This window comes from Clupea harengus, chromosome 11, assembly GCF_900700415.2.
Source record: "Clupea harengus chromosome 11, Ch_v2.0.2, whole genome shotgun sequence".
Classification (NCBI taxonomy): Eukaryota; Metazoa; Chordata; class Actinopteri; order Clupeiformes; family Clupeidae; genus Clupea; species Clupea harengus.
This window is the reverse complement of record NC_045162.1, coordinates 9,890,910-9,905,574: the sequence shown is the minus strand read 5'-3', so window position 1 is coordinate 9,905,574 and position 14,665 is coordinate 9,890,910. Positions and strand designations below refer to the sequence as shown.

General features: G+C 42.2%; 1 protein-coding gene across 1 annotated transcript; it reads left to right on the top strand.

Moving 5' to 3' along the window:
* The first annotated feature begins 2,893 nt into the window (after window positions 1-2,893).
* Window positions 2,894-14,657, top strand: etfb (electron transfer flavoprotein subunit beta). The gene is made up of 7 exons (XM_012829179.3): window positions 2,894-3,043; window positions 8,210-8,368; window positions 10,867-11,025; window positions 11,809-11,871; window positions 12,858-13,016; window positions 13,342-13,555; window positions 13,917-14,657. The coding sequence occupies exons 1-6, from the start codon at window positions 2,990-2,992 to the stop codon at window positions 13,510-13,512; spliced, it is 765 nt and encodes a 254-aa protein (XP_012684633.1). The 5' UTR covers window positions 2,894-2,989; the 3' UTR covers window positions 13,513-13,555; window positions 13,917-14,657.
* Window positions 14,658-14,665: the final 8 nt, after the last annotated feature.

Sequence of the window (14,665 nt, the reverse complement as noted above, 5' to 3'; positions counted from 1 at the left end):
CGCGGCTTAATTCACATGCATTTTTATTCAAAAGGACATTCTCTGCAGCCTATCAGATGTCCTTTTCAATTTCAGGCAATCACATGAACGTACATGCGAGGGCCTGATTGAGTGTGATCACACTGCGTTACATCTGCGCTTTGTCCAGTAATGTGAACTACTACACCATAACAGACATCCGCATACAACTGATTACAGAAGTTAAGACTTCCCAATTCACTTTTTTGCTAGACATATTGCACCAGTGTGTGATTCACTTCGATCCAGCCGGTCATAATCTTAGGTTAGTATGCTACACCACAGAGCCGTATTCGTTTTTTAAAAGTGGCTCTGAGCCTTTTGGCTAACAGAAGTGATGCCTTATCAAAATTATATAGTAGTCTAGCCTACTTGGAAAAAGCACATAAACATGGGCTAGAGGAACTGCTCTGCCTGCCTGTGGAAAGTGACCTGCTGAACAGCTCTGACACACCAGCCACCAAGAACAAATCCTCCTTTTCAATTTACGACACGTCCTGTAGGCACAGGCAGACTAATGTGTGTTTTCCCAGCCCATCGTGGCAAATCAAATCAAATCTTAGATATCTGGCCCCATAAGGAGGGTGGTCTTCCCTTACACTGGTCGTTGTTACTGTGGGAGATTTTCCAAAAGTTTGACCATATAGTTCCAGCGATGGACACCTGCTAGTAGGCTATTGTGCCTGCTGTCATGGTATTGTGCATGTTGTTGTGTAAACAGGCCATGTGTTTGAGCTCTGTTTGAAAAATGTGCTTGACGGATAGAAACGCACCAGTTTATGCTGTAATCTTTGTTTTACTACGAATTCCGTTTCAGTGAAAACAAAGAACAGAAGACTGATTATTGATACTTGCGTTGTGAGGTAGTCTAACCTAAGACTGCCTTCAGTTGAGCTGTGGGCTATGAAAGGCTGTGATGGACTGTGAGTTAAAGTCATGCTGGCTCACTTTTGCAGAGGCCTGCCCAAAAATACCATTCTGGCTATGCCACTGCCATGACGTTTGCAATGTGTGTTGTGATGCCTTCCTCCTGTAGCCCAGCCATCATTATAACTTCATGTGGCTTGATTCTTTGACCCAGATATCTGGGTATAATGATTTGGCCTTTTTCATGTTTCTGCAGCATCCAGCGTCATGTTTGCTTACTGTCTATACAGTATGTTCCCAGACCTTGTTATTTGCTAATCAATGTTATTTGCTAATCAATGTTATTGGCTTCATCCATGATTGGTCCTAATGTTTTGGCTCATTTGGGTATGTATACAAATACCTTTCCCTTTACAGACTCCACAGGGAAAACAGAATAAACAGCAAGTGAGTGATAATAGGATTATGGTTGCAGTCCTGTCTATTGAGTAGGTACAGTGGCTAGGTTGCATTTATCTGTAGAGATTTATGATATCATAATAAATGAAATATAAATACAAACATAACAAGTAGAAATATATATTTTATTTTAAGAAACATGGAAATGGCATATCGATACAAACATTGAAAGAAAATGAATCCAAGATCTCAGTGTTGCTTGACTAATGCACTTCTAGGTCAACTGCCCATGGGCACAGGTCTGTGTAGTGATCGTCTGAGTGACTCGAGGCCCAATCAGCAAAACAGTTTAGGTTGAGTGAGAAGTGGACTTCCACTTGGCTCCTCGGTGGGTCCAGGGCTGTTGGTTTGGGTGGCTTCACTGCTCGATCAAACAACAAATCCATGTTCTCCAGATCCCCAGAGTGTTCATCGTGGTCATTACAAATGCTGGGGCTCAACTCAGGCTCAAAGTCCAGGGTGCTTTCCACTGGATCTTCTCCTGCAGTCTTAGTTCCCCACATTACAAATAGAGACTTTTCAAAGTCATAAAGTGGTCCCCAAAGCTGATATATTTTCATCCTGTGGAAACATATTTAAATGTTAAGTCTTTGCAGGCTCATTGTTTCATTTGTGTATCTTTAAGAAGGAAGAGAAATTAGTTGTGATTATAAAAATAGAAAAATTTAATGTAGACCCACCTTGAAAAGTTTTCCTCAGTGTAAGCAGATTCAGAATCATATTCAAAAATGTAAATTTTACACATCAGAATTTAGAATGTAATGGCTTTGATGACAAAAAGGTAAAATCAATAGAATCTGTTTATGATGACAACAATGATGTCATGTTGTTCCCTTGCATCAAGTTATTTTATGCTATATCATTTATTTTGTTTACAGATTTGTCATATACAAATTAAATGTATTTAAATATCGTCATTTATATAAATATAATATGTTTTAATGAACACTGTTAGTATTCAAATGTGTCTTATCTGTAGGTACTTTGGTGGTGGAATGACCTACCTAGTGCTATCCATTCCAGTGACAGCCTTGGTACATTGTAAAACCTCGCCTTTTAAAAACATCATCTGTCTAATTAGTTTATTTATTTGAGGCATATTTTATAAATATGATCATAGTTTTTATATTTATTTGTATTATTATTACTACTACTACTATTATTATTTTATTGTTTTTACTTTAAATTGTTTATTATAGATTGTTCGTATATTGCATTTTCCCTGCTAATATTTTGGAAGTCGCTTTGGACTTAAGCTTTGCTAAATATGTAACTAAAACATCATGTGATGATTGGAATGTCACATCACTCCAGTCCAGACGATACCGCTCTCTCTCAGTTTTAAAAAAGAGCGACCTTCGACCCAGTTCAGTCATTCCTCCACATAGGAACTGAATACTTCTGTACAATTGTGTACGACAGAAACAACAAGAGCACACTGTCGCTTCCTGCGATTGGCTTTTAGTGAAATTTTGATTGACAGTGAACGAGTTAATTGGGATTTCATTGGCTGAGTGAGCAGGCGGCACCACTTAGGACCGCCTCTTACGTCATCCTTGTGCTCACCTTCCGCAAGCTCGACTGCGAGTATTCCTGGGACGATATCTAGATACCCAGTTGCATTAATTGAACAGGGGTCTCGACAATGTCTTCTCGGGTGCTTGTCGGAGTTAAGCGGGTCATTGACTATGCTGTTAAGGTACCATACTACCTTTCCCGTAAACACAGAGAATAATGCCTGTAACATGCTTTTGTCTAACTTCAAACGCTTTCTGGTAACGTAGCGTTAACCTTATTGCCGAGAATAGCAAGTGTTTGCTAGCATATTCAGATAGCCTTAGCAACTGATAGACCACATATTTTCGTGGCAAAGTTATCCAAGCAAGGTTGTCACCCTTTAAAGTTAGCTAGATTGTTAGCCATCTGCACAGAGTTGTCGAGGTTAGCTGAGTGCACTGGGGAGTCAGATCAAGGTCAATGATTTCAAAAGAGCATTCTGGATGTGAAGTGTGTTGGCTAAGTAATTTCATAATTAAAAACCGGTAGCTATTATGGTTATTTGACGTAGTTACTGAGATCAGGTAACTAGTAAGTAGCTAACGTTATCCTAGCTGTCAACAGCTGTTTTGCTGTTAGACTGTCGTCCTATTCAACAAGCTAGCTAAGGTTAGCTTGTTATCTAACGTAACCTTCGCATGTTACGGTAAATTACCAGAAAAGTTTGTGATGAATGTAGTTTTTAAACAATGGGGGGCATGAGAAGGGTCACATGGAAGAGTATTTCATGACAACAAACTGCCTTTCATTCCATTCATTTGGTGAATTTCATGTGGCGGTTGTGGGCGGACGCTTCGCCTCCTCGCGCATAGAGCATGTGTAGTGTACTTTATAAAATGACTGGTCAAACTGCTCTATGTTGTACCGTTATATTGCTGCTCAGATATATCTTTTAGATTTCTAGTGTTTGTACATCTCGACATACGTCAACCTTGATTGAAGATGCGTCGATCAGAACCGTTTAAGTTGTACTCGCTCTCGTGTCTGGTAACAAGTTGGCTACACGCTCCAGCTGTCACCGGGCATGGCCGGATAGGTCCTGTAAGTAGACGAAGGGTTGACTCAAAAACGATCCGCATACGGATGTAATTCTAGAATGTTGATTGGTTAAGATTAGTTACCAGGCAGGAACGGAAAACACCATTTATTTGATTGGCTAATACCAGGACCTCTACTTTTCCCGCTAAGCTGCAACGTCGTTTGCCTGACATTTAATGTGGTGTCACGTTTAACGTTGCTGTTCAACATTAATAGCAACTGAATTACACGTGTGTTATCGGCAAACGTTCACGTTGTCATGTTAATCCATTAGTAAACTGAGCATATCGATTGTTAATTCATTATTTAATTCATCATTTTTATTGTTTAACTGAATGGCCGATGTTTGACACGGTCTGATAACTGACATGGCTACGCTAGCTAACTAGCTACTGTACTGTGTTTGGTTAGCTCAAGCTAGCACTCTTACAAACACACATACATACACAACCGATAGGTTTTTGTAAAAAAAATAGTTCATTGGTTAGCTTAAATGACAGTAATTTATGCAAGCTGACTAAGTTTGGAAGACTTGAAAACTTCAAGACCTGAAGACAAAAGCCTCTGTTGAAGTTACCTAAATTTCATCAGCAGATTACACATCCCCCATCCAGCTAAGGTAAGTTGATTTACTTGCATTACAAATAACCTCAGGTAATGTTACAAGTCGCCAACAGCGGGCCTTCCCTTTAGTTGTGCTATATGCTTAGTTACCATGCTATGAAATAGAGGACATTCACTTTTAATTTCGTGACATTTTTCTTACAAGTAACGTTAGCCCACAGTAGCATAGCCTGCTGTCAAACACTTCTGGTCAGTGCGCATGGATGACATTTGGCACGAATCAGTCACGTTAAATGTAGCGATCAGGGATTTAAATCTCCCGGTGCTATTGCAATAGTTTCGATGTTTTTGCTCTTTTTTTCACGATGTGTTAATGACATTGTACATTGTAGCATAGCCTGCTGTGGGCAGTGGCAGTGCCTTACCTTACCTGAGGGAAAATAAAGCGCTAGGTTGCGCTGCGCGTCAAAACTTTATGGATGACATTTAGCACGTTAAATGCAGCGATCAGGGATTTAAATCTCATGTTTTTATATACATGTACATTTACAGACATATACATGAACTTTTACAGACTTTCTATGTGTTCACAAAACTAATGCTGTCATGTTCTCTCTCCCTCTTCTCGTTTGTGACAGTGTGCTACGTTGTGTTTTGTGTGTTTGTGAAGTGTAAGTGACATATTGTGTTTATATTTAGACATACTTGAGAGATGGAGAGTTTTGCACGTCTGGACGCTATATTTTATTACCTTGCAAATGGTTCCCACCAACTAGGGAGTAGTAGGATACAGATGTCTTCTGTCGGTAGAGCAGCAAAGCAGTATGTGTTAGATATGGGTAAGTTGTTAATTCAGGTAAGAGACGTCTGGTTGTACGTACCCCTGAGGAGAGGGACAGGGTACTGTATGAGTGCCATGACAGTGCAGCCACTGGAGAGCACCCTGGTGTACAGAAGACTGCACAGAAGGCAGTGCAGAATTTTTATTGGCTGACTTTGAAAAAGGATGTAGAGGATTTGGTTGGTTCCTGTGAGCCATGTCAGAGGCATGACAGAATTAAGACTGTAGCACCTACGCTACACCCTATTAAGGTCCAGGGTCCCTGGCAGGTCATGGGAGCTGATTTAATTGGGCCGCTCAAAACGACATCCAAGGGTTACACCCATATCATAAGTTTTACTGATTTGTTCTCCAAGTGGGTCATGGCTAGGCCTCTGAGAGGCAAGAACGGTCCAGGGGTAGAACTAATGGTGACACAAAGTGTTTTGGCACAGGGTGGTGTCAAAAAGATTATCACTGATATGGGAAGAGAGTTTGTTAATGACTGTAACAAAGCTCTTTTTGAAACCTTTGGGATAGAGCATGCTGTAACTTCAGCCTACCACCCACAGAGCAATGGGCAAGATGAGCGCTCAAACCAGAACATTAAGCGCCATCTTGCAAAGTACGGTAATGAGGAGCAGAATGACTGGGACGTCTATCTGCAACACGCTGTTTATTCGATAAACACCTCGAAGCAGCGTTCCACAAAGGTGAGCCCAATGAAGAGACGCTGCAGAGGAGGGCAGACTCACTTGCCAAAGTTCATGCCAAGGTTCAGGAGAACATTGCAATTGCCCAGGGTAGACAGAAATTGCAGTTTGAAACCCAGCAGAGGCGTAATGTTAAATGCTTTGATGTCAAGGAGGGCGATGAGGTCCTCTTGGCAGAACAAGAAAGCGGTGAAGTTAGGAAATGCGATGAATGAACGTTGGGCTGGACCGTTTAAGGTGGAGTCCATGACAGCCAAAGGAGTGTCCAGATTGGAACGGATGGTGAATGTCCTTTACGGTTCCCAAGTGCGGCGTGCAATCTGTCAGCGCACACCTGGGGTTGCAGGTTGTTTTTACTGTTTTTTGTAAGGGGACAGGTAAGTTTGGTTCTCTCTCCATTTTCCCCTTTAAATGTATGTTATATGTATACCATGTTCTATGTATGTCCCTGTGAAGTTTGTATGTCTGTCACATATGTCTGTTATACACATTTGTTATTTAAAAGTATCTAAGCATCCTTTTCTTTTTCATTAACCTTGTCTTGTCTTGTCCTGTCTCACTAACCCTAACCCATAACCTGTACCTCGACGTGGTGAGTGGGCTTTCAACTAAACTGATCTTGCTTTGAATGGTGTTAGTAATTATGTTTTTAAAACAAGTATATGCTTTGCAGTATATTTCCACAGGTCTACTGAATGGAACACATCAAGACTCAATTAATTTAGACTGACCACAGCATACAAGACACTGCACCTGAAGACAGGCACCTATCTCCCTGCAATCACCCGACACTGAATGTCTTGCATCAAAAAAAAAAAAACATACACTGTCATAGTTTTTTCAATGTTTGCTATTGAATTGTATTTAAATTCGTTCAGATGTTGTTTATCATGTGTGTGCATATACATCTGCACCCTAGTGTAATTACAGCACTTGGTTTGGAAAATGTATTTATTGCTAGCTCTACTGATGGCTGTAACGTGTAAGTACTCAGCTGTCAGTCAAAGTTCAGAGCAGTTATGTGTCACTGTCAAGATTATGTCACTAAATAAATAGATTGGTTTCAAAGACGTTAATTGGGAACCTTTTTTAGAACCTAGTTTCTATCACCAAGGTTTTCTATACCTCTGTAAAACTGTTGACTGGTTGTAACTAACATTACAAACACATTGCAAGGAAGGTTGCTCTTTTCTTCGCAAACATATTTTTTGTTTGCCAATCTCGGAAACTGATTTCAATAACCTGTAGTATGCATAGGAGTTCAGGAGGCTTAGCATTTCTAGGTTGCTGCATTGATGTGCTATATTGTTTTGGATATATTTTGCATTTGCGCATAGTGTTACAGACAGTTAGTGTAGCAACTTCGTGACATGAGGAGTAGACGTTCAAGGTAAGAGACGTGTTTATTAATTAAACCCGATGCGACCAAGATACGATGTCAACAGGTTGACTACCAGGCTAAGCTAACGCATCGTTTAGCTACGTTAGCTTGCTGCTATGTATTTTCCACGGTGGAAAAGTTCGGTGAACAAGTCGGTTGTGTGTTTAGCCGTATGACTTCGTAAAAATTCGGCTAACAAAACAGTTGAGTATTAAAACGTATAACTTCACAGAATTAAAATAAACAAAATAAAACGATCGTTTAAAAGTCAGGCAAACGACGTTGCAGCTCAGCGAAAAAAATAGAGGTCCTGCTATTAGCCAGTTCCTGCCTGGTAACTAATCCTAACCAATCAACATTCTAGAATTACATCCGTATGCGGATCGTTTTTGAGTCAACCCATCGTCTACTTACAGGTCCTGTCAATTCTCCTCCCAGCTGGCTGTGGCTGTGTATGGCTGGCCGTCGACCGACTATGGTGCAAGACACCAAATCTGCCCTTATCAGTCAAGCGTGACTGGAGGGAGAAGGGGCGTTTCAGACACCTATCCTCCACTTGACTAGAAGGATATGTGCAGATTGTTCAAATACTACTGAATTAGGCACCACATTTATAATACCTATCCATTGAACCAGTAAACCATTGGCCACAAAAATGCAAACAAGAAAGAGACTCCTGAGATCCACAAAGAGCTTACTCCTTGATAAACGTTTAGGTACAGTGCCCTCACTGAGAGACTTCTTTCTGTTGGCATCCCATACACCACTGATACAATTTTCTCCCTGTCCCAGATTCGTGTGAAGCCAGACCGCAGTGGAGTTGTGACAGATGGCGTGAAGCACTCCATGAACCCCTTCTGTGAGATCGCCGTCGAGGAGGCCGTCAAGCTCAGGGAGAAGAAGCTGATCAAAGAAGTGGTGGTAGTCAGCTGTGGTCCACAGCAAGTTATGGTAAGCAAACTCTCCACTCGCCTTGACCACAGAAAAGCCCCGGTAGCTTTTGTCGTGCTGGGCTTTTGACCTTGTGCCCCTATTTTAGAGAGGCTACTTGCTTTTGTTGGCAAGACGCAGTGTTCTCTTGGATGGCACGCGGTTCCCTGTGCTGCCACCCTCACCCCCCTCAACAGCAATCTTGCAGTGGTTTTATTTGAACAGTTTTAGTTTAGTCAAGTTTAGCAAGCTGTGACAAGTAGTTAAGCATAATTGTAATCTTAAGATCCATGCTTTTCTCTTTCTCGGCAAATGTCATGGACACATTTCACCAGTCAAAGCTTTTTGAGCTTTAAATGAAATGTATTTATGATTCCAACTGACCCTTCTCTGGAAGTGGGCCATAGATATTTTGCGGTGCACAGTCACCCTAGCTGTCTGGTAATAGAAACTGGATTTGTGCCACTGACAATCATGATGGTGCATTTTTACCTTAATTTCCATCTCATTATTGTTGTTATTACTTTAATCATCAAAAAAAGGTAATTGCATGTAAACATTGAACATGAGTTGCATTGTTTCGGGCCTACATCTGACCAGCAGAAACAAGCCTTCATCATTCATCAGTTCCTTTTTCATTTCACTGACTCGACCAGGAATCCCTTTCGCACAGGCATCTAGTTGATTGAATATTTATTTTCATTAAATCTTCAGGCCTGGCTGGTTTATCTGTACCGTAATTTCCGGACTATAAGCCGCTACTTTTTTCCCATGCTCTGAACCTCGCGGCTTAAACAATGACGCGGCTAATTTATGGATTATGATACCTGTGACTGTATACGGTTGCTTTGTGTTTACGGTGGCTTTGTGGAGCTAGGATGCTAGCATGGATGCAGCCGCATGGATGCTTAGCTCCACGCGATTTCTCAGTATCTCTCAATAACTTAGCTAATGTCAAAATAACCACAGTTTACCGGCGTAGACAGAACACAACTCAAAACACTTTAGAAAATAAAAGTTTACTACAATACAAATCCAGTCTTTTCAAGTTCTTTAGCTCACTGGTTTCAAACTAGCGTCTTTCTTCTATCTCTCTGTCTTCAATCTAACGTTCTAGCTTCTGATTGACTCTTGCAACTGTGCTCTCTTAAAGCAACAGTGCACTTATCGTAACTGGCAAAACTAATAATATGCATCACTATTGTATTACTTTTGATATTAATTTTAGCCTGTGTAAAGTTCATTTATTTCAATGTACCGGTAGGCACCTGCGGCTTATAGACATGTGCGGCTTATTTATGTTAAAAATAATTATTTTTGAAAAATTCAGTGGGTGAGGCTTATATTCAGGTGCGCTCAATAGTCCGGAAATTACGGTAATAAGATTACAGGTCTGTCTAGAGCCCTGAGATAATCTGCATCATTTGAGCAAGAGTTTAAAATCTGCACATCTGGGAGAATCCAGAGGCATGTATGAGTTATAGCTATTTATCCATCCAGAGCACTTGAGAATTTTTTATTTTTATTACATTTTTTAACCTTGATGTGGATGCTCAAGCTCATTTGTTTGAGCAGCAAATCGAATTTAGTGTTGTCTAAACAATTATCAAAGCATTTGAGCCAGTAGGATGTATGTGTGCCTGCATGGGTGATTATTTCTTTACTACTTTTACTGTTGTTTCAGCTTTTTTATCTTTTGCCAGTTACATAATCCCCATCTCTGCCAGTTTGGATACTGTGTCAGTGGACTTTTTCATCCCCTACAGAGCCTAGACTATGCTGTCGCAGTAAGATGCAGTGCCTGAATCTTGCTGACTTGGTAGTTCACTAGAGCATCCATCATAAAACTAATTTTCTTGCTTTCTTCCCCACCCCAAAAAACAAAACAGTGGAGTTTTTTTTTATTTATTTTTTTTTTTTTTATAAATGGTGGAACTTTGAGGGGAATTTTCCTGTGACTGCCTCTAGGAAACCAACCTATGGCCTCCATTAAGCCAGAAGAGGAGACAGTCAGTAAAGTTGGGTAGAATCAGCTGTTGAGCAGATTGAGGAGGTTTTTGTCATGGCCTGAGGCCGTTACAACTAGACAATATAAACTATAAAATAAAAGAGCTGTGGTGTGTAGTTGTCATTGGTGTTGTAGAGGTTTGCACACAGGCCTGGTGTGAGCTGGCCTTTCCCCATTCTAATAACCTGTGGACTTGTGCTCTGTGGGTTAGCTGTCTGTGTCGTCATATTTAGGAGAGTGAAGAGATCATGTACTTGGTGGTTGCTGGTTCACATCTGTTGTCATTGTTATGAGGAGTGGTTTTGAGTTTGAGAAGTGTTTCGTTTTCTTTTCTGGCAAACAACAGCTCTCATTAGCCGCTATAACTCACCAATGTACTGAGCAGCAAACCCAGTCTTGAAAATCAGGCCGGCGTCGTCGTTTGCATGTCTTTGGAGTGTTCATCAAGCTCCTATCTGTTATTGTGAAGCCACCATAAACAGAATGCGTCCCTTTCATTTCCTATCTGCAGGAGACCATTCGCACAGCATTGGCCATGGGAGCAGACCGAGGCATCCACGTCGAGGTTACTGGCAAGGAATACGAGACGCTGGGCCCCCTGCAGGTCTCCAAGATCATGGCAGCCCTCGCCAAGAAGGAGGAGGCGAAGCTCGTCATCCTGGGAAAACAGGTCTGAACCACAAACACTTCTATCATATGACATAAACAAATCAAACAACCACGCTTTTAGTGCATGGATCTCCCATCATTACCAGCTGTCAGTGTTCACAGCTGTGTTCTGTGTGCTCAAAATGTTCCGATTGTGCAGGCTGATATTGAGTTATTCGATTTGTATTAGTTTGGTTCTATTTGGTTTGTTGTCTTTTCTTTTTTTTCATTCATTCCTTTGTACACTGACAGTATTTGCCTTTAGCCTCAGCAGGGCCTAGACAGTGCTTATGCTCGGTCTCAGTCGTCCTTTTAAGTTTCTCAGCCCCAGCGTCCTCAAGTGAGTTTTTGTGTGTGTGTGTGTGTGTGTGTGTGTGTGTGTGTGTGTGTGTTGGTTTCACTCGAGTCTTCTGTCCCCCCCCCCCCCCCCCCCCTCTCTATCGCTCGCTCTCAGCATCTGCCCGTCAATGAAGTTCAGTCGGAGGCAAATTAAACAGGCTTATGGGGATTATGCTAATTTCAACCAGGGGGAAGGCCCCTCATTGGCCTGATTAGTATCATTAATCTTCCCAAATTCACTGCACGCTCTGGCACCAAGGAGCTTGCACTTTAAAGCAAGTCAGCCCATCAAGACAGCCCTTAAAGTGAGATTTTACAAGCACTTCAAGTGTGAGAGGGAATGACTGCAGTAAGCTAGGGTTGCTCGTACTGCCATGTTTTGTCAGAGTAATGCCTGACTCTGCCACTTGTTCACTCGTAAGCCCATATTTGTGTTTCTTATGTGTTTGCGTGTGTTCACTCACAGGCCATCGATGATGACTGCAACCAGACTGGCCAGATGACCGCAGCCCTGCTAGACTGGCCTCAGGTCTGTGTGCCTTATCTTATCCTGAATGACCTTTGCTCCACACTCGGCTGTTTCCTCGAGCCTGTCTCCTAAAGAATAGATTCTGGAAAGACTCTTGCCCTAAATGTACCGATGTGGGCCTTGTTTGGCTCTTCTGTTTTGAAACTGTTCGTTTGTTCTCGCTTGGGGGTGGTTCACGCTTGGCATGCTTGTTTGTTGCAATTGTCTTCTGAATGCCTCTGTATTGTTGACTGCACAGAGTGTTATGTCCGTGTATTGCTTGCCAGTAGTTCATCTTATCAGAGTGAGATGAGACCAGTTAGATTCAGCCAGCACCAGAAACAGAGCCGTGCCAAAATCATAGGGCAAAGTCAGCCAAAGTCACCTTTGACAGGAGGGGGGTGTAGCCCATTCTCACCACTAGAGGTCATGATAAGCAAACTCCTAGTGCATGATCAGCTCAGTTGTTAAGTTTCATGGCCCCCCTGGGATGGATGTGCTTGTCTATCCTAATGCTTTCTTAATGCCTGAATGGAAAGGTGACTTTGAATTGCTTTTGTGGTAGAGAAGGATCTCTCTCTGTGTCTCCTTTCTTTCTGTCTCTCTCTCTCTGTGTCTTTCTTTCTGTCTCTCTCACTCTCTCTGTCTCTCTCTCTCTCTCTCTCTGTCCCTCTCTCTCTCTGTCTGTCCCTGAGATAGACTTTGAGTTGATTTGATTCTGATATGAAAGCTATTCTTTGCTATTGAGTTCTTTTGGCCGGTACCGGTTCTTTCAGTCTGTCCCTATTGTGTAAATTCTCTCTCTTCTCTGGCTTTTCTCCCAGTGTCTCCATCTTACATGTTCACATGACAAAAGGCTGACTATTAGCTCCCTTCCTGCACGAAATCCAGGCACATTCATCCTTAATTGACACGTTATATTGGACTATAGAAAAATCCCAGCCTTTTCCAAGTCACACAGACGGATGTCGCCGCCTCCTCTGAATCCCGCTTTTCTTCTTTCACAGGGAACATTTGCCTCTGAAGTCACAATAGACGGGGATAAGATCAAGATAGTGAGAGAGATCGACGGTGGGTTGGAAACCATTCAAATCAACATGCCAGCCGTGGTGACCGCAGACCTGCGTCTCAACACACCCAGATACGCTACCTTGCCCAACATCATGGTATTGTGCTTTCACCCCCTTGCTCTTATTTTCTCTCCCTTATTATTTCTCCCACTCTCACTGCACATTTGAACCCTGTATTTCTCAATCTTATGCACTTCCTCATTGTTTTTTTCTTGTAACCTATCCTCCCAATCTTCTGCTCTCGCCACTGAACGCTTCCTCTCTCTCTACTTCATTATCAATCTCACACATGTCCTCACACAGGTCAGCCAGAGTGTGTTGCACTTTGCATTGTGTGGGAGACTTTAAGAACAACACAGCCGATGCCATCACTCTCTCATGCCATTATTTCCCCACTCCCTCTCTGCTTGTCCTGTTCCAGAAAGCCAAGAAGAAGAAGATAGCCAACGTGAAGCCCGCAGACCTCGGGGTGGACCTGACGTCGCGCATCGAGACCGTGAGCGTAGACGACCCCCCTCAGAGACTGGCGGGGGTGAAAGTGGAGACCGTGGACGACCTGGTAGCCAAACTCAAGGAGGCGGGCAACATATAGACGCTGCAGGACCAGACATGAGCGTGGTGACGCATCAAAGGGGGTGAGACACTGCTACACTATGTTTGCTTCCATGAGATGGTACAGATGCAACTGTTAGTGTTAGAGTCGACCATTGGCGTTCCTCCTGGAGAACTTGTCCCTCTGTTTGAATTTGTGATGGCTTTTACTTATACGTCTGATTAACGTAATCATGTCGGCTAGGAGCATTTGCGTGTCAGAAAATGGCAGTTTAGTTTCACGTCAAGGTCTATTGAAGTACATTTAAGTCAGTTCAAGTTCATCTGATGTCCTTTCATCATGCCCATGAGGAGGATCTACATATTAAAGAAATGTTTGCTACATTAAGGTCCCTACCCAGTAATTCAGGAGGGTTAATCTCTCCCCCCTTCTTTCTTCTCAAGTTTTCCACTGTGGAACCAAGACAGATTCTTCTAAAGTTGGGTGTGATGTCACCAAATCTGCCTGGCTCCACCCCCATGGCCAGTGTTCCACCACCCACCTGCCACTCTCTGCTGGTGTCTCCGCCTCTCAGTCCTGCTGCAGCAGACATGAGATATCAAAAAGTTGCCGAGAGATCCCGTCTCCTTGAAGACTGCCTTTTGTCAAGGGTGTTTTATTTCTTTTTATAAATAAAGCTGCTTTTCTACCAGGTAATGCACTATTACTGTGTGTATGAGTTGATGGATTAAGAGGCCAATCGCTCTCTCGCGCAGACATCATGTATTGATCCAGCTATTCCATTCTCATTTGGTGCCTGACCTGTAAATCTACTGTTATGAGTAAATAAATAGTTTGAATGTTCAAACCTGTTATGATCATCTCACGGGTTAAGTTCATAGTGTAAGCTACTGTATGTAGTTTCCATATTAAGTTACCTGTTTCACGTGGGCCCAGTGGGATACAGTGCATGACTGGAGCTCCTGAGAGCTGCATTATACTGGTGTCTCCTCAGTTTATGTAAAGTGTATCTTGTTGTTAAGCATCTACATGCACAAGGCAGTCTTGACTAGATTGTGTCTCTCAGCAAAGAGATGAGTGATAGAAGGATTTAAGAAAGAAAAAAACATGTAACCGTAAGCGCCTCTAACTGTTCTCTACTTGTACAGAACCCATCCAGAACAATAAAGATCTGTTTTTCCTTATTACTTTT